This window comes from Numenius arquata, chromosome 16 (genome assembly GCF_964106895.1).
Source record: "Numenius arquata chromosome 16, bNumArq3.hap1.1, whole genome shotgun sequence".
NCBI lineage: Eukaryota > Metazoa > Chordata > Aves > Charadriiformes > Scolopacidae > Numenius > Numenius arquata.
The window spans coordinates 1,159,594-1,184,609 of NC_133591.1; the positions used below are offsets into that span (position 1 = coordinate 1,159,594).

Here is a 25,016-nt window from a genome sequence, read left to right on the forward strand (position 1 = left end):
CTGGCTCAGGGCGGGCACCCAAAGCCCGCAGCACCCGACACCAGCTGTGCCACCATGGGGCTGGGGACTTTTCTGGGCAGTGGGAGCGGGCTGGCTGATCCCCCCGGTCCTCGCCGTTAAGCCCAGGGGAACGGTCTGGCCTGGCCTCTCCGGAGTCCCACCGCAGGGGCGCGGGAGGCCTTGCCCACTTCACCGCCACCTGCGGCCCGGGGCTCCCTCAGCAACACGGGGGCGGGGGACTGGCTGCGAGAGAGGCAGCGGGGCCGGGGTGGCTCCGGCAGCCGGTGAGGATGGAGGCAGCCCGACACCTTCCCCGCCTCTGCCGCTGAGGAAGGAGAGCGGCGCCTGAGGGGCGGGCGGCGGGCTCCGGTCTCCGCAGCGGCCGCTCAAGGAAGGCGCCCGCCGGTCTCTCCCCGCCGTGCGTGTAGTGGGAAGGGCTCGGACCCTCCCCGGGCGCCTTGGGCGTCAGGAGGAGAAGGCAGCCCGCCTCCCGCGGGGAAAGGCGGAGGTGCGGCCTCTGCCAGCCCCGATCCCAGCGGGCGCCCCGTACCTGAGAGGGCTCGTACCGTACGGCACAGCCCCGACGCTCCCAGAAAACGCTCCCGCCTCCGCCACAGCGCCGCCATGCTGTACGGCAGGGGGCCTCCGCGCCCAGCCAGGACCCCTGCGAGATGGCCGAGCAGCGCCTGAGCGGAGGGCGGCGACACCGGGTGGGTGAGGGCGGCGGAGCCCCGTGAGGGAGGGGGGCGGCGGGGGCGCAGAGCTGAGGGGAGGCCGCCGCCCGGCCGGAGCTCCGGCCTCTGGAGCCGCTGCGGAGCCTTCAGAGGCCTTTTCAGAAGGCGGGCACAGGCTCCGGCGTTAGAGAAGCGCGTTTGCGTTAAAATCGGATGTTTGGAAGGGGGAAAAAAACCCAAATACTTTGCCTGACTGGTTTGTCTGCCCTGCGAGATGCTGCTGCAAGAGGGGTTCAGGGAAGGCGTTTTGGGTAAGAAGAGAAACACGACGAATGCCCAGAACCTTCACGGCTGATCGGAGTCCCGTTATTTCCCCTCACATCCCTTTGTAAGGGAGAGGTGGGAGGTGGCAGCCCCTCCCGAAGGTGCAGCGCACAGGCTGGAAGTTAAAATCCTCCGAGAAGGTGGTTTGAGTAAAGTCTTTCCCTTCCACGAGGTCTTGCCGGCAACATGTGGCGTTGTTTCGGGTTCCTGAGGCGTGTTCAGCGTTGAGAGCAGGCGGCAGGGCCTCGAGTCCGAGAGAAGAGGGTTCTTCAGCCAAAATGGCGGGGCAGGGCCCGCGCTCCACAGGTCAGTGAACCAGCGCAGCGCAAACAGCCGTAACACGGGGTTTAGCTGTGGTGGTGTAGATACAGATAACGGCCTGGGAGAACCTGCCGGAGCACCTCTGATGCTTCACCACCTGCAACAGCATCTCCTGTCCCCGTGCCACACGCCGGCTGTTGACTAAAGCAATGCTGCTGACCTGCTTCGGGCAGGAGCTGTGGGAGTTATTAATGCTGGTAATGTATTCTGGCAGCCTGAGGTGAAAAGGCCTCAAAGTTGGCATTGATCGAAACGTTAGCGCAGGGAACAAGGTCTTTCTCATCCAGAAGTGCTGGCTGTTGGCCTTTACTGAGGCACAGTAGGGACCCTGCCTGCTGCCGTACGTAGGGAGTTGTGTGTGATAAATACCGCCATAGCCAAACCAGAGCCTGGGACAAAGAATCGGCCGCTTTTTCTCAAGGAGAAATATCTGTCTCCGCAGCAAGGGCCTGGCTCCAGGGGGCAGCATCCAACCGGTTTGTTTCAGAAACCATCAATCGCCTGGTCCACAGCTGAGAAATGGCAGGAAATTAAAATACTCAAAAGTTTTGTAGAACTAACACCACCTCCAGGGTGGTGGTATGATTATTTTTTTCTCTCCATTAATGCTTGAAAATACACGAAACAGGAATTACTATCACTTCAGTAAATGGATTGGTGACTTGTCCAGTATCAATGCTGTTAAAAAAAAAAAAAGCATCCCCTTCTCTGTTGCCTCCTGCAGCACTAATCAATAAATCACTAGAAACACTGTCACCCACTGCAGCAGCAGTAGAAAGACATAACCAGAGCATACTGAGAGGCCTCAAGCATATTCAGATACCAATCTTTTATGCTTTTCAGGTATATGCATGCAAAGTTGTTGTAGCTGTTCATTTTAGCCACTATCCTGAATTGAGTCAGGCAGCGTTGAGCATATGCTCCTCACACAGCATTTAGTTCAGGTGCGTAGGATCAAGGGTAGAATCTCCCCAAACACAAAACCAGTTTCTGTGGAGAAATGTCCCTGCAGCTTTATGGCATTTTGCTAATAACGAAAGGCCTTACATGTAGCAAAGCTGTTGATAGAAAACATTACCTTTAAACAGCACCTACCGTGGCAATTTAGGAAAGAATTGATGATAATTTTGGAGTAATGCTTCTAAACTCTTTTAAGAGTAGAATCTTGGCCAAGTGCCCATTGTAACAGTCACATTGTACACTGGCATTACTGATTGCTTTCGTTATTTTAGAGCTCAGAGTCTCAGTGAACCACAGCCTTCACAGCAGTGGTGAGATTGGAGCTTCTTTTAGATGATTGCGTTCCTAAACACAACACACACCCTCCCTTTTCTAGCTTGAAAGTGAATCAGTTGCTTCCCCTTGGCATCCTTCTGAAGTCACCTGGGAGCCAGGACTATCCATATCCGCTGCTGGGCCACCAGCAGACCGTGGGAAGCTGGGGTGTCACCATTCCTCGGGGTGTATCTCACAGCTAGTGACAAAGCCCTGTGCAGTGCCACGGGCTAGGGCTTTCCCATCGGGGCTGCCATCTTCACAGGAAGAACAAAGCCTGCATAACACCGCTCTGCTGCCTCTTGCACGTTCTCACACGTGTGATCATTGAGACCGATAGAGGCGAATGTCAGCAGCGAGGAGCAGGGTTTGCCCGTGGTCACAACAGCAATAAGAGCAGTAGCCACTGCAGTTTGCTGTAGTCAGCACTGAGGGGGTGTCTGCTACACTGCAGAAGTCCTCCCCAGGGACCAGAGACGCATTCTTTATCAGGTTATCAGGTGTGGTTTCTAATGTGTCTTTGCCTCATCTCCTATAACTTTCTTATTTTAATTCTTTTGTGGTTAGCGTTAAGATGATCAGAATAATTAGCGGTACACATTTTTTACATATGTGTAATATTTATCTTTTAAGAAAGGAAGCATTAAGTCCTGTAGTGGCAACTACATTCTAGTGTCAGGAAGCATTTACATAAAGCATTCTGTTTCTGCAGTGAAAGCATATTTTTTCAAAACTTGGGATTAAGAAAAAACCTTCTTACAAGATAGCTATTAGATTTAACATCATATTTCCACAGGATTTTGTCAGTTGTAGCTAGTCATATTTGGAGTCATAAATTGACTTAATACATTAGATGTGGTTTGGTTTATTTCCAGGGGGAGATGTTTATTCAGTGTACTGTAAACAGTGTGGTATTAAAAGGGCAAAGGAAACACTACTGTAATACATTTCAGAAATGTATACAAATCCATTCAACAAAAATAGGGGTTTTGTAAGGCATTAATTGGTCCTGTTAATGGGCAGACGTTTTACTTTTGAATTTATTGTAAGGACAGCTTGGAATTCTCTTTTTTCCTTCATATGAAATACTTTTTGTTACATTTATCAATGGCTTACTTAAATTCTTCCTCATGAAAACATCCAGGACCAAACACCTTTTCTACCTAATATTTAAGAAATTTTGGCTTTTCAGACACATCTTCATGTCTTTCCTGTTTTTCTGGCATGGTTTGCTCTATGTCTTGTGCTCTCAGCTTAGCAACCTGGAGGGTGGAGAAAGGAGAGGTGTCAGGCAGATACCATCTTTGGAAGTCATCACATTTCTTTTTTGGTGGGTGGGGTAGAAAATGGATTATAGCAGTGGTTGCATTTTGTGGCATGACCTAGTTAATAATTTACAGGAGTGTCAGTGAACTGTACAGGATCACTGGGTGAACTAAGAGGTCTCTGCATGAGGTAGGACTTTTTTGGTTTCTTACCATCTCTCTTGTGATTGATTGTACTCTCTTGGTTTTTTTTTTTCACTAGTGTGTAGTGTGGTGTCCTTAGAGTTATGGAGGAAGGAGGAGGGAAAGAAAAAGCATGTGGAAGAAAGGCATGTCAATTGGTGAATACAAAAGTGGCAATTGAGAGAACCGTATCCCAGAGCTGCAGAAAGACAGAATAAATGGTAGCAGGAGAGGGGTGGTTACCAATCTTTAGACTTTTTTCAAAGCAAGGTTAAGCCTTCTCATGATTCAATTTGCTAAATTCATGGATAGTATTCTAATGTGGGGGTTATGCTGACAAGTGAGGACCCTTGTTCGAAGACACAGATCCAGGGTAAACAAAAGATATATTTTTACCACTTTTGTTTCAGGCTTCTTAACTGACTTGTGTAGCAAGAATTTTCCAATATTGCTTTTTGTTGGGTATTGCTTTACATTGGCATGAAGGAATCTGTGGCTGTTTGCTTACAGTCAAACTCTGCTGTATTTTTCTGCATTTTTGGTATCTGCTTTTAAGAGCTTTGATAAATCAATCTTTAGGAGAGTTAAAAGTCAAACTGATAAGGGAAGAAAATGACTAATTTTGGTTTATGAGATGGAGGTGGTGATCAGATTTCCATGTGAAGTCTAGAAAGCTTACAACATTTTGTTAAGATGGGACAAATATATCCCATTAGCTAATATTTTTTGTGTGTAAGGTGTGCCATGTATCAAAAGCAACTATATTGAGAAAGCTAAGAAAAGTACGCACATCACAGAATTGCTTTAAATCAGGTCATAATTTAAATTCTACTTTAAAATGTAATTTTAAAAGAAAACCAACAATTCTAATATTTGCTAAGTACCCTAAAAGGGCATCTTGTTACAAAAAATACATCCTTCAGCTAACAGTGTTTCCTCTGCTGGAAATATTTGTGCATAGGTTCATAAACCAACAAAAACGATTTAACATTTCAGCTTTGCTGCTATTTCTCCCTTTTTTTGCTTATTTTTCTTTTCGGAAATTTGTCTGAGAATAGGACTCATTCAGAAGTCAATCCATTCCGTTTTATTCCTTCCTTAACATAGAATCTTCTGTTCATAGTTTGTCCTAAGCAACTAATGGATTGCAGTGAGGGAAAAAACCAGCAGAAACAGGTGATGCTTCAAGTACCACAAGTTCTCGACTTCATTCATATGCTCCAACATATATTACCAAAAAAGAGAGGGAAAAACATGGTAGACTTAACTGAGCTTCAACGTTTTCATGAGGAGTTGTAAAGTCTTCAAAAGCAGGAAGTTCTTTTCGGTCTGCATGATAACCTTTTAAGATGCATAGGAAACACAAAATAATCTAACTGCTTGGATAATCTGTTAAATTTTAGAGTACAATTTTGCTGGCCATTTTTCTTCTCTTTTAGCTGTTTCCTGTTTCTGATATCTCCAGGCAGTTTCCTGATTCATACATGAGTGGTGCTTCCTTTCTCAAAATTCCTCTTTTGCATGTTTCTCAGCAAGAAAAACTAATCTGACTGTTGAAAACAGCAAATTCACGTAAAAGAAAATCCCTCCTGCTATTCTGAAAATGCAAGCTCAAAAGAATTTTCTTCCACTGGGTGTTTCACATGATCTGTGGGGTTTATGGTAATGTGCTAGCTCTCCTGACTCCCTTTGTCTAGGCTTTTACAAACCAGTCTTTGGGCAGGATTATTAGACGAAGGGAATGTCATTTGTTGTTACGCCAGGCGTGGATTTACTAGGAAAGCTTTAGCCCCATGCTATGCACAGCAAGTGGGGATGGCGCTGCCACGTTGTGTCATGCGGTCGCAGCTGGGGAGCCTCCATGAGAGCTGGGGAGCTCAGAACACGAGCAAGTCTGCTCAGGTTTGTGCGGACAGATCGGGGCTCAGCTCTGCCAACCCTCAGAGCCAGTCGGTCTGAACCAGCCAGTTGTTCTGACCTGTTGCTATTCATGTGATGTTGCTCCCAAGCAACATCCTGAGTCTACATCTTCCCATGGATGTGCCCTGTGAATGCAGTATCCTGGCGTTTTGCAGTACAAAATCCAGCTTTTAAGATCTTGTCCCGGTGTAAAAATTGCATTACTGCATGACTTTTATAGCTCTCCACAGTTCTCTAACCTGGATGTATTAATAGCAGGGTAAATTTTTACTATGTAAACAAGGATAAGTCATGTGAATAGCGTATATACAAACTCTGCAGTTTGTAGCATTGTTATAATGTCAGTAAAAACTTATAAAAATATCCATACCTATATAGGCCCTAGTTTGTGCAAAAAGGTAAATGAGAGGAAGGTGTAAGCCAATATCTAACAGCCAACTGAAGAAAGAAGCTTCTCTTGGAGAAAAAATTATCCTGTAATAACCTATTACAAGATTTTAGATTTCTATTAACTTGGAAGAAACTGATGGACATTATCAGACAGTTTGAGTGGTTTAACTATCTGAATCTCTGGCTTTATCTAATTTGCATAATGCCATTCAGCATCTTTACTTCTGTAATGAAGTATCCAGGCAACAGAAAGAGTTACTGTGCAGGCATAGTCTTTATCATACAAGTAAACAGTTGTGGGCAGGCAGAAGCAAGTTTGCTCCTCCCATGCTTCTAGCCTGAAGAATATGATTCAGCTCAAAGTTAGACGTCCTTTAGAAGCGTTGTCATGGGACACAGCTCAATCTGGTAAGTCTTGGCAGTAATTTATGCTGCTAAGCAGAAGCTGGGCTGATACCACCCACCAGTTCCCCACTAGCTGTAGTTAACTGCAAGGACGTCCCCAAAGAATAGCTGTATGCTTACAGAACCAGGTCAGTGCACAGATAAGTTCTACTGTTTTAAGCTCTTTTCTCCACATTCCAGCTGTAAAAGAAGTTCTCAGTTGATTTTAACTGTGGGTGGCGTCAGGGATCGTGCAGACACAACCTGTCATGGTTTCACAACCAGTTTTCGACCAAACAGGAAATTACTGTCAGTGAAGCTGGAGTGCAGTATCGCTTATTTCATTCTTTGTTCTGCTTGATGTCTGGATTATAAGAAAATACTTGTTAAGCTAAAGCTCTCTTATAAGTGGAAGGGGATACTTCAAAGTTATTCTGTATTGACCTTGGGTACTCTGCTATATTGCAGGGTCTTAGTTATGTTTTGTTTAGAGTTGCTAAAACCACTTTGATCTTCACCTATCCCTTTTCCCCACAATTCTTTATTCAATTCATCCACTTAAAATTTTTTATTTTTCTCCTCATACTCTCAGGTAGTCCCTAATTCTTTCAAGGACCTCCCCGCTCATGTGACAAAGCCTGTTTTCAGTTCTTCAGCTCCTGTTTCTGCCACATTTAATACAAATCCTTTCTTTGAATCTTTAAAAAGTTTCTAGGCTAGAGCTTCAAAGGCTGACTGGGTCTGAGTTTTGTAGTGAGAATACAGCGGAGAACTACCACCAAGATGTGTTTGGTTTTTCTTATTATTTTTTTTTTACGGTGCAATTTAATTGCAGCTTGATTATATTGTTTCCACCTCAAAGGAAACCATATAGACAGTCAGCCAAGAACAACGTTTATTAGAATAAACCTCTTCGTTTACCTTAGAGCTGTTTGTAGCAGAGTATTCTTCCAACTAGAAGCTACAGAAATTCAAATGTACTATTTATAATTTATTGATTGCACCTCCTGTAGTTGCTGTTAAGCAATTTGCTATACATACTTCCCCTCCCTCTAGCAGCACTCTATATTTAACCCACACGCCTAGGTCTTGTTTCTATGACTTTTGAGCTGGCTGTGGCATGCCACGTCTGCGCTGAAAAAAGAACTAAATCCCTTGGGCCAAATTCATTCCTGGAGTTGCTTGATTGAACAGAGAGCATTTACACTGAGCGCAGATTTGGCTCGTACCTGACTTTGTCAGCATTCACTGTGCTGTAACTAAGTAACAAGAACACTGTCATTAGGAGACAGATGAATAGCTTTCTCTGAGGTTATTAGAGCACTGAGCACCTTTAAGGAGCGCAGAAATCTGTGAAAGGAGGAGTTGGGGAAAAGGACGCTGCTCCTTTTAGAGTCTGTGTAACAGAACTGATAAGCTATTCCTGTGATGTGATCGAATGTGACTGAATACTGCAGGCTCTTGGACTCTTATTCTATAAAATCCACATCAGAGCAGCACAGGAAAAGATCGGAGGCAACAGCTTCTGCTGTACTGAGAAAGGTACATATTTATATTTTCTTATTTCTCAGACTTGACATGATTTGTTATCTTAGATAATGTCTCTATTTTAAACAGTGGTGAATGTGAAAGAAGTGGTGTTTTCCTCATTCTGACTGGTCCTCATTGTCAGGAAGCCGGTCCGTGGGCAGCAACAGCTTTCACGGAGAAAGAGTAGGACATGTTTGTGTGTAATGCATTTGTACTGTATTGTAAACCTTGACAGCTGAAAGACATGAGATGAGATAACCCTGACTAAATTGAAAATGTAATTTATGGCTATAAGTATGCTGGAACTTGGTACTCATTTGTATTCAAGAAAGAGCTGAATGCAAGTCAAGTTTCAGTTCAGTCATATATGACTCAATAGCTGCTTTTATAAATGTGTTGCTGCAGCTGTATTTTATGGGGCTTTCATTCTCAAGAGGGAGTTCTGCTACAGCAAAATGTCTGTGAAGAACTGACAAAAAGCTCGGACTTTTGCTTGCTAGCCCCGTTGCTGGTTATAGAGTATATTTCTAGTGCCCTTTATGGACATTCTTTACCTTCTGTCCTTTAAAAAACAAACTCATATTTACCAATACTGTCAACCACATGCTATACCGATAATCTCAATAAACAGCCTTTACTTTATCTCTGCACTTTAGCTTACTTTTTTCTGCTTACTCAGCCATGGGCTCCTCTAACAAAGCCCTCGGGTTCAGGATCTCATGCATTTGCCCAGTCTTGCAGTATTTAAAGGCAAAAGAAAAACTTCCTGATTTACAGCTTTAGTTGCATCAGTGGAAAAAGTGTATAACCACATTAACACTGCAAACAATTACTTGTCACTCAAATTTAGCAATATTTCTTAGCAGCCTGCAGCTGGTATCAGGTTTATCTCTGCCAGTCCCACACTGTTGTCTTTCAGCATTCCTTCAGGATCAGCGGAATTAGAACTGACTGGGAATTTTCTGAAAAAACATCATTTTGGCAGCAGGCGTTGAAACCAGATCTTAATGTGCGAGGCCATCCATACCGGCTTTGTTAAAACTCTCTCAGGAGAGATTTCTCAGAAAGCAATTTCTAGCTAAAGTAAGAGACACTCTGTGCCCACCCAACCCCAGCCACTGCTCTGGGGGGGGGGCACTCGGGATTTGAGCCCACAGTCTCATGCCCTGCTCTGTCTCACGCTGCCCCTGCCCATGCAGTGCTTTTGTTACCCTCTGTGCTGTGGTGGATCCCACCTTGCCCGGCCTTAGAGATGTTGTTTCCAGAGAAATAAGCCATCATTTCAGCAGCGATTTCCTCCCTGCTCACTCGCGTCCCGCAGTGGGTGTCCTCACTACCAAATTTCAGTCATGTTCTCCCCTGGCCCGAGGAACAGCTTGTGGAGAGCAGAAAGCTGTGCTGGGAGAGAGACAGATTGACACTAGATTAGCTGGTAGCCTTGGAAGCAGGGCAGGAGCACCCAAGGGGGATTTGGGACACTGAGGATTCAGCCCTTGATCTTTGTGATACAGAGAGAATGTGAAATAAGGCTGTCGCAGGTGATTATGCTGAGGACAACTAGCCATTTTGGTCTTTCCTCTTCCAGCCCTTTCTCCCTGCCTCCATTTAGGGCAAAAATAATTGAATAAGGAGCTTGTTTTACCCCCTTGGGAACATGAAAATCTCAGCTGAGAAAAGTTTTTACATGCCAGCTCCCAGTGTGCTGACAGGGCAGAGCACTTTCTGCTTTTAGCAGCCCACTGCCTCCCAGGTGGGGCTTGGACAATTCAGCTGAGCGATGCCAACTACTGCCCTCAAACACTTGTACAAATAGTACAAATGTATCTAGAGTTCTGGAGTGGGAATAAGGACTATCAGAAACAAATGCTGCCTAGGGGTACCTGAAAGGATCTTATTCCCAAAAAACCGTCTTTGCTCAAGGCCTGGAAAAGTGCATTTCTGATCCCTGAAGAATTCTTTCCCCACAAACTCTGGCTTTATTCCTGCAGCGTGTTCACTGGGTCAGTCTGGATCAGAACACTACTGATCCACAGGGACCTGCCTGCGGGATGGAGAAGAGGCCCTTCTGTGTGGCCAGTTTATTCTGAACCCTGATCTTCTTTATGAGGCACATAACCATTATACATACCTTTTCCTTTGGGTTATAGCACCAAATACCACTTAGATGTGGGCTACTGTGAAGGGAGTTTTAAGTGAGTAGCAATTATCCTAATTGAAATCTGTCTGGGGAGAATGGATTTAAATGCCCTTATGAAGCTTAGTTGATGGGGCTACCTAGTAGGCAATAGGGACTTTTCTGTTCTTTTCCTTTCATTCAGTAAGAAGAAACCCATATTTGTTTCCTCAACCTGAGAAGAGAAAAACAGAAAAGAAAAAAGGCCTTTGCACTTACAGAAGTCTGAATTTTTGTAGTCATGGTAGCGAAGCTAAATTGTAGTAATTTGAAAAAAACCTAGGAAGATGGAAATTTAGATTTCATGCAAGAAATATTTAGTGAGAAATGATATTGTCTGTTCAGCTTGTTTTCATAATGTCAGTGGAAAATCTGAATGTCAAACTCCCAGACTAAGTTTCCACTGAAATACAAGCTATTCACATTTGGCAATATGCTGATTGTTCTTCACAGTGTTGCACTCATTTGAAAATACATAAACAATAATGAAAGAATAGGAGGTAAAAAGATCTTTTTTTGACCTTTGAAAGTACTAAAATATGAAGCTGTTGAATTGTGTTGCCGACAGCAACGGGATACAATATGTTTGGCAGAAGTTAGTTTAGACTTTGACCAAAACACTCTGCCTTTCTTGTGCTCCAGGAAAACATCAAGAAAAGCAAAATGCCACAAACCAGAGACTACCTCATTCACACCAGCACAGGACAGAGTCAGGAGCCCCAGCCTGGATCTCTGCCCTAGTGCAGAGCAACAGACATTGTCACAATACGCATAGAAATGCGCTGACTCTTCCGCATTGTTTTCCCAAGGCTTCTTAAACAGCTGATATATCCCTACTAATACGCAAATCCTCTGTGTACTGTAATGCATGAGGTACTTAAAGGCATAATTTCAGCAGAAGCTTTTAAAAAGTTTGAACTTAAACCTTTTTAACCCTTTTCTAAAAACAGGGGGTACACCCACCTCCTTCACGGGTTTAATCTGTTAATTTGTTTGGCCTTTTTAAGAAAACCTCTAGAAAATTGTTTGCATTGTAACATCCTTCTCCCTGCAGACTCAGCAGCAGTGTCTCTGCAATGAGTTAGGCCCCGTTGTCCCCAGACACTCTACGATTATAGACCATTTCTATTATCCTCAATACCATCAGACTGATGGAGAGATTCTTTTGGGAAAAAAGGTTGCATGGTATAAATTTACCAAGCACTCCCCATTCACCAGGTTATGCGAGCTAATAAAGTTTAAATTAGATTCTAAACCCTTTAGCATCAGAATGCTAAAGTACTGTCTGGATGCTTGGAGACTTGTAATAAACTCTTAAACAACCAAGCAGTACTTGGCAGTTGGATTAAACGCATGAAAAATTATAGCAAGATTAGATGTAACATCATCTTTCCTCAAAGGCCTGGTTTGTCAGCAGGCTGAAATCACTTAAGGAAAGTGTTTGAAGTGCTGTTTGTCTCCACATTTTCCCTGTTGTTCATAAACTCAAGAATAATAATGTCATGTAGGCGTTTGTTGTCTTGGTATGCCAAAATGGATTTCTTTAGTTAATGCAGATAAAATCACTTTGCCTTTCCTCAGGTGTTATCCCTATATCCATAGCAGGGACTTTGACAAAGATTAATTCAGCTTTATAACACCTTGAAAGTTACAGAGGTAGCAGTAACTTGAACTTACTGTTGTGGCAACAAAATGTAGGTAAGCAGATCAGAAAATTATTGCCAAAATGAGACCCAAACCAAGGTCTCCCGACTCAGAATCCCAAAGTTTACTCTCATCCCAGTCCTGGGGAACAGCAGTCCGATGTCCATGCTGTCTTTGTAGAAGAGATTTTTTGTGATTCTGTTTAGGACCTCATTTGCAGTACAAAGCAAAGCAATATCAGTTTACCCAAGCTAAAATTGTAATGAGAGGTTCTGTAATTAAGCTTTTAAGGATTCACCCTGATTAGAAAAATGTTCTATCCAACAGGTTTCAACCTCCCAAGTATTTTAATACCTGTCATTTCTTATTTTTGCATCTGTAGGAAATGAGGTCTTGTTAATTACTCATAATGAACTAAGCTTCAGAATAGTTAAATAATCAAATTTGATGCTTTTTTAATCCACTAAGTGTGAAACTCACTAAGGCATATGTCCTTATTAAAACTCAGAGCATTTAAATGAGCTTACTTTCAATATGTTTATTTTAATTTGCAGTAAATACCAGTTTTTAGCAGAGGGAGGTTGTTTTGGAATCTGAGAAACAGTGGCAATCAGTAGGTTAGATCACATCTCCATATAACTTTCTCTAACAGTGTTATGAAAACGTCATACAGTTTTTATGAAACACTGAGAAAAATCTCAATTTGAATTCATCTGGTTACTCAGAGTTACCCTAAAAATTAATGTTACCAATTGTTCTAATCCTTATTTTTTCACTTCAGGGAATTCTAAGACCAATCATTTTATACCAGTACTTAGAAAAATGTACCAGAAAGACTGATAAATAGCATTACTGAAAGATCCTTAGTGTAACCGTTGGTGAAATGGCTGGAGTCACCTGTACAAGAATGAAGAACAGGATGTATTGTTTTGTGCTCCATCACACAGGCATTTTTAGGTTTATAGAAAAACTGGAGATCATATAATAGTAAGGGGGTAGTCAATCAATTATTGCCATAATAGTCCCCTAAGTGTGAGCCAATCTCTTGAGGCTTCTTTTATAGCCATTAGAATGACTTACATATTTCATCTTTGAGGGCACATAAGCTGGGGCAGCAGATTCCCACACCTTGTGTTTGCTTCTCTCTTTGAAAGTGGCTTTTTCAATCTCTGTAAGCTGAAACAGAGGTACTCCCATCTAAATGCTGATTGTTTGATTATGGTTTGCATCAGGGGAAAACTGCTGAACTGCGTTATCAAGTTATGATTTGGTCTTATGAAACCTGCCAAAATGAGTAAGATTAGATGCATAAGAAGATAACCCAGTTCTTTAGAAAGGCTCGTCAGTAGTTTGACAGGTTTGGGCATGAAATTTTAATATGTTTTCTTTTAAACTCTGTCTTCTCAAAAACAGATTTAGTGATATGTGTTATTCGTTCCTTTCCATAATGTTATCCCTCCAGTTTTCTGTTTATTCCCTTGCTCAATTTTTCATTTTGCCTACTATTTTCCACTTCAAATTTTAGCTTTCAAAGAGAAGGCTTGCTTTATCATGGTGTTTCTAATACACAAAAGAGGTTGCAGTGCTAACCTGTGTATTTGGAACCTCAGTACAAGCGTTAAATAATAAAAGCGACTGCCTTGTAATAAGTGGTTATGGGAAACTTGACTATGTGCAAGTTTAGTTTTATTGCATACTTAATGAATCTCATGAATCCACATTAAAGCTAAAATTACAGTTGCATTTTCTAAAGCTGTCATAACATGACTGTCTCTTAGGTAGTGGTAGTTTTAAACTGGTTGAATTACGCACTTAATTTTCATGTCAAATATTTTCCAGCTAAGAATATGAAAGCAATTACCTATTTTGGTACAGATTTTTTCTCCGCACTCTGGGTGCGTGACCATAACTGATGCATCTTGCTCTTGGCAGCTGCTTTTACAGTCTACTGCTATCACTAAATTTATTTTCACATCTAGGAAGACAGAAATTAAAGGATCCGACAGATCTTTGAAGGGCAGCCCCAAACACGCTGGCAGAATCTCGTAATGCCAAAGCAATAGCCTGTGGCTAGTCGTACTCAGAGGATGCCAAAGTACCCATTGTAACCAGAGGATTATGTCTGGCAGTAACCTGAAATAATTCTGAATTCCAACAGTCTTCAGTTCTAGAGGGACCTGAGCATGGTTAGATGGCCACCAAGTCACTGGTACGTGGGCTCACACTGTTTCCTTGTCCAGAGGCAGGAAGGTTAGATACCTGCTGCCATCACTAAATGGTTTCTGGGCTTCATCCATTCATTGCAGTTCAGAATAATTATCTTTCAACCGTGTCACTAATCCAAATCCATCAACAATGACCATACAATCAACTAAGCCACGCAAGCCAAGTGAGTACAGAGAGATATTTTTCTGTTAAACTAACAATATTTTCATAGCCCAAGCCCAGTTCTCCATGGTCAGATAATGTGGAACATCTTCATGTAGAACTAGAAAGAACAGAATTCCCTTCTGGAAGGTGCAGGACAATGGGGCCTGATTGGTAGAACTACTAGTGCGTAGAAGGGAAGAATTAAAATTGACAGCCAGGCCTTTATGATGCTGTTGAGGTAAAAAGCAGGTTCTTATTAGCTAGGAAAAAAATTCAAAAAGTCCCAGAAGCAGTATTTTCATGTACTAATGATGCTGGCGGGCCCTGAAAGGAAATGTCTTGGGTCAGACTTTGCAAGGAAAGCATTAAAGGTAAGTGTTAACATTGGTGACTACTTAAAAGCAAAAGAAACTGACTTTTAACTGCTCCAAACAAACCAGACTTGCTGTGCGACTAAGATAAGTGGATGGGCGAACAAACATCGGCTGTACTGCAGGTTGAGCATATCTCCATGGAAACTCATCTCCTGAACTCAAAGTGTGTTCTGCATGATGATTCACGATCTCAAGCAGTGGGATAGATTTTTCCCATGTGTATGTGCTAAGTCCCACTACAGAATGGAGGTCTGACCACCCATAAAATTTAGGATTTTCCTGGGACAATTTTGGGGGAAACAAACAAAAAAGGGAAGCAAGAACAGGTAGGAAGAAATGTGGGGGAATATTTGGCTTATCATATAGCTCCTTTACCTCTGGCCTTGGGCAACTTAGGCAAAATTTTTGAGGATGTTGTAGCTCCTGGTGGAGCAATGGTGTTGCTGAACTCCACGTAGGCGGAACATTAATGCAAGTGCAGGTGGAAGCTGTTCACCATTTTTAGCAAGCTGGAAGAGAAGGAGGCTTGACAGAAAGAATCAGAGACTGGAAAGGGATAAGTGTCATGTTCTTTAAAATAACAGTTTAAAAAATGGTGCAACTCAAGCCAGCCTGCTGAGGTTTAGAATTGGTTCTGAATCCTTTAGATCTGTGTTCAAATGCCTAATTAGACTTAAAGAACAAATGAACTTGGCGTTTGTTCGTCCGAATACTAACTGGAGCACATTCCAACCCGTGCTCTCCTCCTGGTGTGTAACTGCCAGCCCCGGCCTCTGGAGAGCAGAGGTGGAAAAGCGGAGTTGTTACCAGCTACATCTTCAAAGCCAAGGTGTGTTTTGGGTTGTATGAGAGGAGCTTCACATGCAGAGAATCCTCAGGCAAATCACAACCCTTAATTTGGCACCTTCTCAAAGCCTAAATCAATTCCTTAATTTTAAGAACCTTTTCTTTATCAGATCTTTTGTGCTGTGACTCCTGCATGGAAGTAAATGCACTTTCCTATATACTGGCTTGTCTGAAATCCATCTGAGTAAATGGCTTTGGTAGGATTTATTGCTTGAGCTGTACAGGGTGACATGCATCCCGTCTGCTTAGCTTTACGTTCAGATGCCCTAAACTCAGCGACAAACAGGAACACACACCTGCGCACACAGGCACCTGCAGCCATGGCACCGAACTTCAGGGGGACAGTAGGCGCAATCCTACCAGATAATTTGAGCTGGCCCATCAGAAATACAACGTGCCCTTTAATTGCATCTCTTCAACTTCATGAGCCTGAGCTCTTTGATTCAGGGATTCAGCTTTACATTTTTATAACCAGTGAGAAAACATCCCTACTTTATAGAAGAAAAAGTGTCTTTTGTTCTCAGAAGTTATCAGATTGATGGCTTGTGTCAAAGGCTTTATAAGCAGGAGAAAGGCTACTATCTTTTGTAAACCGTTCCACCTCGGTACCTGGGCTGCAGGCTCTGAAGGAAAGGGGCAGGTTGAGTCCTGCTGAAACAAGGTCAGGGACTCTGCAGAGCACACAAGGCAGTGACTTAGGACCTGCAGACTGGTTCAAAACGGAATGTTACCAAACAGTGCCCAGTTTCTGCTGGTCCTGTGCTGAAAATTAAAGGGTGAGACGTTCCATATTTTCTTACCAACACCAGCTTAGAAGTTTTCCTTTGCTTGAAAATTAGGAGAGCGGGATCACATGCAGGCTCTAATTTAAGATTTTTAAATCGTTTGAAAAATGGCTGGCACAGCTTTGGTACTGAGAGGCTCCTTGTGCAGTGGCATGTGTGGAGGCAGGCTGAGCAGCTGCATGGGGGAAGGGACCCGAGCATTAAATAAAGCTACTTGTTGACTGCCTGTAAAATTGGCTTCTAAAGGGAGTGCCACAGAGCACCATCCATTACCAAGTGACAGAGAGTCATTTCCAGCTACTCTGGAAAATATCATAATTAAACCCTGTGTGTTCCTGTTCGGTATGATTGGTTGTGGGTTATTCAGCTTAGTATTTATAAAAAGGATAGCGCTCTCCTGTGCCACCTTAACCCTGGGCTGTTTTTCTCTTTCCTTCCAGATGCTGGAGAGCTCTTCAGTCCTTTTGTTCGTTGTCTTCATCCTGCTTTTCATTTTGCTGCTCTTTGTGGTGCTCATCAAGAAAAACGGCAGCGCTGCCCTTATCTGGAATGAAATAATCCGGGAGAAAATAACCAATTTCATCATGAATCAGAGCAAAGAACAGAGGATTTTAAATTTTGTGCTGCAGAATGCAGTCCGAGGAGACCCCTGTAGTGTGCTGGACACTATAGATAAGTACTGCTCCCAGAAAGAGTGGGCCATGAACGTGGGCAATGAGAAAGGTAATTGCAGGAGGGATCAGCACTTGAGAGATCCTTCCAGACTAGCACAGCACAGGACGTCTTATTGTATTCAAATGGGAACTCCCGTCTGCTGGAAACTAACCCACAGCAGCCTCGGGGACAGCGGAGTAGCTCTGTAAACAGCCATGCGTGTTTGTGCAGATGTCTTTGAGGAGGGGTATCCAGTGAGGAATTGAGGAAGTCCCAGCACCAAGTCTGGGTTTGTGGTTGTGCATGTTGCCAGTGTGTAAGCAGAGGGGGACGATTTACGGGAAGTATCTAGGTTTGCACTGTACCTCAGTTCCTACACAGGGTGGCCTTAATGCATAATTCATTATGTTAGGTACTTTCAGATCCTTAACCAAAAGATAGCAATTTAAAGTGTTTTAAACTATATGAATTTTGTACATGCAAGCATGTTATAAGGTACTGTTGAAGGTAGAAATCCTACCCATGTCATACACAAAAGCAGCTGTCAGACACTGTTGCTACTTAGCAAGTAAATCATCTTGTTCTTGCCTCCTAAAGGAAAATATGTGGACAAAACATTTATTCTTAGCTGCAAGAAAGTGACAGTCTTTTCAAAAAACTGTAATGGCAAAATATTAACATGTTCCCTTATGAATTAGACACTGAAGTACTTGCTGGGAAATTGCAGGGGAAATTAGCTTAGTCTGGGATTAACATAGCTAATGAAATACAACTGTAAGCACTGTAACAAAAAATGCTGCTCTGTCACGGGTACATTTTGTGAAACTAGCTCTTCTGCACACCAAGCTGGGGTGCTCAGGGCAGCAGAACAGTAGGTGGTGGCTGGGTAGGAATTCTTAAAGCTCTAAACTTTGATCATTTGGGATTATATTCTTAAAAATTTCACTCTAGTTTTGCTCTGACAAGATGACCTTTCCTCAGATAGGAACCATCAAAGTTAGCACATCATTAGTTCCTAAGATTTTGAGAGTGACCACACGATCTCAAAATCTCATCATCATCACACTGTTCATAAACAAGTGACACCCAGGAAAATGTCACATAACGAAATGTATATGTACATTGAAAAATTCCATGGCTCAGAGTAAAATCTCATCAAATACTTTTTGAGATTAGTTTCTAGTTTCCAGCCATACAAGTAAGAGGAGACAGTCTTCTCATAAATGAATCCCGTTCTTCAGAAGGACTGAATATAGTGCACTCTTGCTGCTTTTTGGGAACGTTTTTTGTTGTTAACAATTGACTAATGTTTTCCATCCCACAAATTCATCTAGTGAATCCAAATATTTTGCAACTTTATAACTAGGCTTTTCTTTTTTCCTTTAAGAAAGAGTATTTAGGATGAGAAATTTTGTATCAGACTACTGCATGTAACATTTGCAACAAATATGAGCACTCAAAATTCAAGCATTACATATTTCACAAATATAGCCAGTTTCTGCAATAAACTCTTGGAAAAAACCACTGCATTTTCCCCTTGTAACACTATAAATATTTTAGTTAATTCAGGCACTTCTTTACTCAGAAATGTTTATATTTTGAAACTAAGTAAGATTTTTTAGTTGAAAGTTTGCATTTTGAAACTTAGAATGACCGTGATCAACTTGATCACACATCAGCCAATTTGCAAAGGAAACACTATATAATTTGACAACAGCCCTTAATTTTTGAATGTCCTGAGCAACTGAGTACAGGGACTTTTTAAGTTTCTTGTCACTACTCGCTCTTTTCACAGAAAGAGTGGTCGGGCATTGGAATAGGCTGCCCAGGGAGGTGGTTGAGTCACCATCCCTGGATGTGTTTAAGAGACGTTTAGATGTGGTGTTGGGGGATATGGTATAGGGAAGAACTTTGTAGTGTAGGGTAGATGGTTGGACTCGATGATCCCAAGGGTCTCTTCCAACCTGGATGATTCTATGATTCTATGATTCTTCTGTACGTGGACCAGCTTGATCTTGGCAAAAGTTAACCTCCTTCCCTTTTATTCAGGCTTAATTCTAGACAAGACAGTGGAAGAGCTGCAGCCATCAGTTGTGCTGGAGCTGGGAACATACTGTGGGTACTCAGCCGTGAGGATCGCTCGGCTGCTGAAGGCAGGAGCTCGTCTTCTCACCGTGGAGTTCAACCCCGAATTTGCTGCTATCGCTAAACAGATCATTGAGTTTGCTGGAGTACAAGATAAGGTAAAGACCATTTGTCTCTGATTGGTATGAGGAAGCAATACATGGAGAGTGAGACTTTATCCATAGAAACAACAATAACAGGTTTAAATTTGTTATTTACTTGTCAAGTAAGTATGACACCCTGAGTGTCCGGGAAAACACAGAGTTAACCATCAGGCTCGATAGCAGGGAAAAGCTACCAGTGCCCATGCAGAGGACCAAGGTCATCTGCTCTTCTGTATATACAGTGCAAGTGAGCTAAATTTGTTGGCATCAGTCAGGGGTCCAAGTATGATGAAGACCCAGCCGAGAGTCAGAGGGAGTTTGAGGCTTGTCAGTATGTGATTGTGACCAAAACAATCAGGGCTGTTCTCCAGAGTTCTTTGCTATGTGAGTCAGGATGAAGATTCAGAGAGGCGGGACCAGAAACAATCACATACATACGTATCTCCTTAACATTTTGAAAGCATTTAGATTTCATCTCCAGTTTGGCCTCTTCACTATTCACTGGTTAGTACAGGAGACAGGCCATTTGCTGAGAGCTACTCCCAAAACCCGTGGTGACAAGAATAATGCAGGTCTGGAGGGAGGCTCTGGAGTCAGTTATTTCACTTCCTGTAGTCACAGGACATCAGCACACACAGTCCTTTTCATAAAATTAGTAACCACTATTGCAAAACTGGTTAGATGTACTGCCATTATTGAACTGCAAGAACGCCCCACAGTTTCCTCCTCCTGATAATCAGAAGCCTTTCTGTGATTTCCATCTTACATTTGTTCACAGACATTTTGTATTCTTTTTTTTCTTGCACTCACAGTCCTTATTAATTTAACTAGTTCTATGCCTAGTTACAGTCCCTGACCTCTCACGGCAGTACAGCTGAGAATTTCACTGTTACCTCCCCAAAACAAGTCTAGAATATTGATTTTCTCTATAGAAACTAAAATGTTCAAATCAGTGTCAAGACTGAGCACAACAGAAAACGGAACCATGGTCTGATTTGTTACAGAAGCTCATAAGAAGCAGTGGCACCATGTGCAATGGGCTTCACATGAGTTGTACTTACCCACATCTAGTTGGTCCCAATACACATACCTAAATTTTGTGCAATCTGAGGTGTCTTGACTCTCTGTACAGTTGGTTCAAAGGCAGGTAATTCCAGTCTATAATCCATCTTGGCCCAAGGCAGTCATCCACGGCAGGTCAGGGGATTCATGCCTGAGAAGAGCCTGTCTATTCATTCAGACAACTCACTTCAACATAGATGACAAAACTAGAGGAAATAAATGCCACCATGAGGCCTTCTAATGTGTTTCTTAACTTGTCGAAGAGAACCTGAAGAACTAGTGACATGTAAAATTGCATTTTCCCCATCTGATTTAATCTCCTGATCAGCTATGAGTCATAAGCCAGACAGATTTCCTTACCACTCTCTTCCTCCCCTCACAGTATATGGCGCTTGCGTATCAAATCAGTGCACAGCAGCTTCTTTCAGTTTAGCGACAGTTATGCCAATAAACCTGTGAGGACGATGTAATAGCCTCTGTCCTGCCTCCTCCCTCTACTGGCCATACCAGTTTTACATACTGTAGCCTCCCGCTTCATTCTGAACTAACGTGGTCTCTGTATTTTTTGCTTCCCTTGGACTACAATTTCAACTGAGATGCAACTAAAAGCAGTAATTAAAGGTGCTGTTTTCAACAGGAGATTCCCATGTTTCCAGTAAAGAATCACATTATCCAACAGAGACAACAGGTCACTTTTTCTGCTATTATTAAAAAAATAAACCAAACTCATATTTTAGAACATAACTGAGTTGATTTGTCAAAAAGAAAAAAGTCCACTTGATCTAACTCTATGAAAAAATTCAACTGACACAATAATGAGCTGTAAATAGGATTGCTGGTGTCTGGCCACAGTTTAAAATGAGCTAGAGGCACGTGCTTTTTCATAACGGTTCGCAATTAATCAGGTGGATTTGCATTTCAGGTAAAAATCCTAGAAGGCCCTTCAGAGGAAATTATTCCCCAGCTGAAGAAAAAATATGAAGTGGATACTCTGGATTTTGTCTTCCTGGACCACTGGAAAGACAGATACACACCAGACACCATCCTGATTCAGGTCAGTTTGCACAATTCCAGTCTTAAAAGTAAAGTAGCCAGTGCCTTGATGTCTGTGAGGCCTTTATTCTTCATGGAGGACCTCATCCTCTGTACAATGGAGAACGGCAGCCTTACGAGAAAAGAGGATTTGGGGGAGAGGATCCCAAACTTTTGTCAGGGACAAGTGCTGACACTACATAGCTCAGGACTTCGCAAAATACTGCTGAACTATGTTGTTTCCTGAACAAATGGGGCTGCAGTAGACATCCCAGCTGGAGGATTGCATGAGCTGGGTCTTGTGCTCCCTGGAAGGAGTGTCTGCATGGTCACTAACTGGAACACTTGACCCAAGTAGCTGAAGAAAATGTTCCCTCCCTAAAGTTATTTTGTACCCAGAGAATGTTTTCTTTTGAAGTGGCTGTGTAAGGATGACTGGGCTCTTTCCACCGGGAAAAGCAAGCACATCCTTATCAGAGCTTAACCTCCACACCACAGCCAAAACAAACAGGGAGCTCAGCTCCATCCGAGCAGTCAGTCTGATGCAACTGTGACACCAAGTTTGCTTTGCCCAAAAAACCGCTTATGAAATTAGGAGAAAGATGAAGAAAAGATCCCTACATTTTCTCAGATGTTACAAACCTTCTAACATGCAATTTTGGCATGTATTGCAATACGAATAGTGAATATGAAATGTGAATGTAAAATACTCAGATGAAATATATAGTGAAAGTGGCCCAGAGAGCATTCCTTTTCACACACTTCTAGAAAAGCCTGACACAAAGAGTATCTGAAATCCTGCTGACCAGTTGAAAATACCACATGTTGTCACTCATAGCCTTCTGTAAGCTGTGCAACAGACCAGAGGGTATTTGCCATGCCTCTAAAATTGTTTCTGCTGTGCTGACTGGTGTTCAGGCACCAGAAGCAAAAGCAGTAAGCTAAACACCCTCCACAGCACACTCATCGACAGGGCTTCTCTAATAGACTGGGAGCGACAAAAACCACTCCATGTTTTGGCTACAACTGCTGCCTGTAACCACAGGATAACAACCAGCCTGATTAACTGCAGACTTGCTTTTTTAAAACAGCTGGTAAGCTCAGATAAGCAACTTCTACTAGACAAAAATACCAGTTAAAATTAGGTTTGTAGGTTTACTGAGGATAAACACCGCACTTGAAGTGAATGTTGCAAGTTAATTATGCCTTGTGGAAATTTGTCAGTGATCTTCATTGTGCACAAACCCTGCTTCATGCCCAGCTCCTGAACCAAGCGGCAGAAAGTTGTACAAGATCAAAGGAAAATCTCTTTTATTCATTTAGTGGTTTTGGAGTTTGACTGAGACTGGCCAAAGCAGACTGGTACCTGCCACTCTCTCAGGTGACCTTAAAAGCTACTACAACATTTTAATGCCGTATTAAAAGTTTTCAAATGTTAGGCATGAAAGCCAAAACAAAACCATCTACTAACCCTATAGCCATAGTTGGATACAATCTGAGCAGCAAACTGCACACCTCCCCTGACCTCCCTGAGTGACCCAACATCTTATCAACATCTCTGATGTAATACTGATTGTGTTAACAGAAAAAGCATATTAAACATGACCACAAAGGATTGGGGAGTCACTCAGCTTCTCTCATGTCTTTTCTTCCCCCCAAACCTGTAGTACAACGGGTTTTTGGACGCGGGCACTGGAGTAGGACACGGTTAACATGAAAGCATGTTACATTCAAGCCAATGTCTGCTTAACAGCCACCATGAAGCAATTTCTCTTCTTTCTAGGAATGCAACTTGCTGAGGAAGGGCTCAGTTCTTCTGGCTGACAATATCATCGTCCCAGGAGCTCCAGAATTCCTTAACTATATCCGCAACAACCCCCGTTTCCAGTGCACTAACTACCCATCTCATCTGGAATATATGAAAGTGGAGGATGCTATGGAAAAGGCTGTGTTTTTGGGATAGAGAGTGCCATTAATACTCAACCTTTGTTTCAAATGATGTAAATGCAACTGCACAATTTAACTTGTCCATGCTTTAAATTTTGGTTTTTTTTGTATTTTGGAGCCTGTAATTGCAGCGAGCACTAGTGGAGATCATTTTAGATCAGGTGGAAACCAGGATTGGGAGCAAGTCTGCTCACAGGTCTGTTCCATTGTTTCACATCATTCAGCAAACCCAGGGTGATGCACGTTCCCTTGCCTTGACCAACACATCATCGAACACCACAGTCTGTTATTTTCAGCTCAAACCCAAACAACCACAGTTTGGGCTCAGGGTGGGATGGAGAAAGTCACTTCTGAAGGCTTATGTCCCCAAGCTAAACTGATTAATCCTTACCAAGAGTGGCAAAAAACATCCATGCTGCAAGAAAAGACTAGTTCAGAACCCCCAATTTTGCTAAACTACTAGCATGCCCCTTAATGCAGTGAATGTTCCTGTCATGCTATCAGGTACATTTTTGCACAGTTATTGCAAAAGTTAATCATCTCTGCTAGAGAAAAGGGCATGCACTGAAAGATTACTGACCCATGCAGTGATGAGAAAATAAAACAGAATTTTGCAGTAGACAAACAAATAAAATTATTAATCTGCCCACGCAGAGTTAGGGAAACCTGATGTAGTAAACAGGTTAAACCAAACAGTCACAGACAAAACAGACAAAAGGAGCAGGATCTTTCCAAAGGAACACCAAAGCTACATGATATCAGAGACCTTGAGCAAATGCTGTTTATCCCCTCGTATTTACTTATCCCCTCATTATATTGTGTATCCATAGTATGTGCTTTTTAGGGGCAGGACAAGCTGCTTACTCTGAAGTGCTGTGTATGTTGAAGATGCTGTATAAAAATAAAGACCAGAGAGAATGGGTTTTACTGGGTGGGTCCTGCCCACCTTGGTTAACCCCAGTGGTGTTAACACTATGTGAACAGTGAGGGTTGTCACTGAGATGATACAAAGCCAAAGTCTCAAACTCATCTGAACAACGCAAAAATCCACCAGCATTTCCTGGCATGTCCTGCTGTGATTATATGAGGCAATGGTTGCATTTATAAGTAAAAACTAAAAAATGATAGAGCAGGCATGTGAATTCCTTTGTTTCCTGTGAATTCTGCACTGCACTTCGGATTTCCAGCCTTGGAACAGCCACAGAAAGATCCAACAGCTGAAAATCAGAGTGAAAATCAGCGATAACCATTCTCACATTTCCCGTTATGGATTCTTTCAGACCCGTTATCGGCGTCTTCCCTTTATAGCCCACCTTGCTGAAGTGGTGTCTGCCCTGGCCCGAGTGCTAGAGACCATCCACCTGCAGGACAGCAGTAACGAGCGCAGCAGAGAACTGCCCCACAGCGTAAACAAAAACTAGAGCAGGCAACGGTGACAGAGTCAGTTCAGAGATGGACAAAGCAAACCGTGGTGACCCAGCCAGCTTGTAATGGGTGCATTTCACAGGGACATGAGAAGGCAACATTGTCAGAGTTTCTTTAGCAATTTAAACTGTCACATTGAGAAAGACCAAAGATTTACTCTACTGGATCCAACTATGCAGAAGCAGCCCTTGTGACTCTTGTGCCGCCTTG

At 42.7% G+C, this 25,016-nt stretch overlaps 2 protein-coding genes across 8 annotated transcripts in view; one reads left to right on the plus strand and one right to left on the minus strand.

Annotated features, from left to right (window-relative positions):
• TXNRD2 (thioredoxin reductase 2) overlaps window positions 1–638 on the minus strand; it is a 30,208-nt gene extending 29,570 nt beyond the window's left edge. For 2 of the 3 annotated variants that reach the window (XM_074159550.1, XM_074159552.1), the window contains exon 1: window positions 551–626. In XM_074159550.1, coding sequence (XP_074015651.1) covers window positions 551–626 — 76 coding nt within the window. Of the gene's footprint in view, window positions 1–550 lie in introns of all 3 variants that reach the window. The other variant, XM_074159551.1, reaches the window with a different exon arrangement.
• COMT (catechol-O-methyltransferase) lies at window positions 352–24,490 on the plus strand. 5 transcript variants are annotated; one of them, XM_074159554.1, is made up of 5 exons: window positions 352–710; window positions 16,899–17,181; window positions 19,162–19,355; window positions 21,325–21,456; window positions 23,218–24,490. In XM_074159554.1, exons 1-5 carry the CDS (start codon window positions 672–674, stop codon window positions 23,395–23,397), a joined length of 828 nt encoding a protein of 275 aa, XP_074015655.1. In that variant the 5' UTR covers window positions 352–671; the 3' UTR covers window positions 23,398–24,490. The 5 variants fall into 5 exon arrangements, with proteins under 5 accessions (XP_074015655.1, XP_074015657.1, XP_074015658.1 ...); XM_074159556.1 differs by lacking the exon at window positions 352–710 and adding an exon at window positions 736–1,304; XM_074159557.1 differs by lacking the exon at window positions 352–710 and adding an exon at window positions 4,012–4,049 and having other exon boundaries at window positions 23,218–24,355.
• The last annotated feature ends 526 nt before the right edge of the window (window positions 24,491–25,016 follow it).

Excerpts from the sequence above, each read along its gene's own strand:
- COMT (XM_074159554.1), top strand. The coding sequence starts at position 672 with ATGGCCGAGCAGCGCCTGAGCGGAGGGCGGCGACACCGG. Across the intron at positions 711-16,898 it reads GCGGAGGGCGGCGACACCGG|ATGCTGGAGAGCTCTTCAGT; the intron begins GTGGGTGAGGGC and ends CTTTCCTTCCAG. Across the intron at positions 17,182-19,161 it reads GAACGTGGGCAATGAGAAAG|GCTTAATTCTAGACAAGACA; the intron begins GTAATTGCAGGA and ends CCTTTTATTCAG.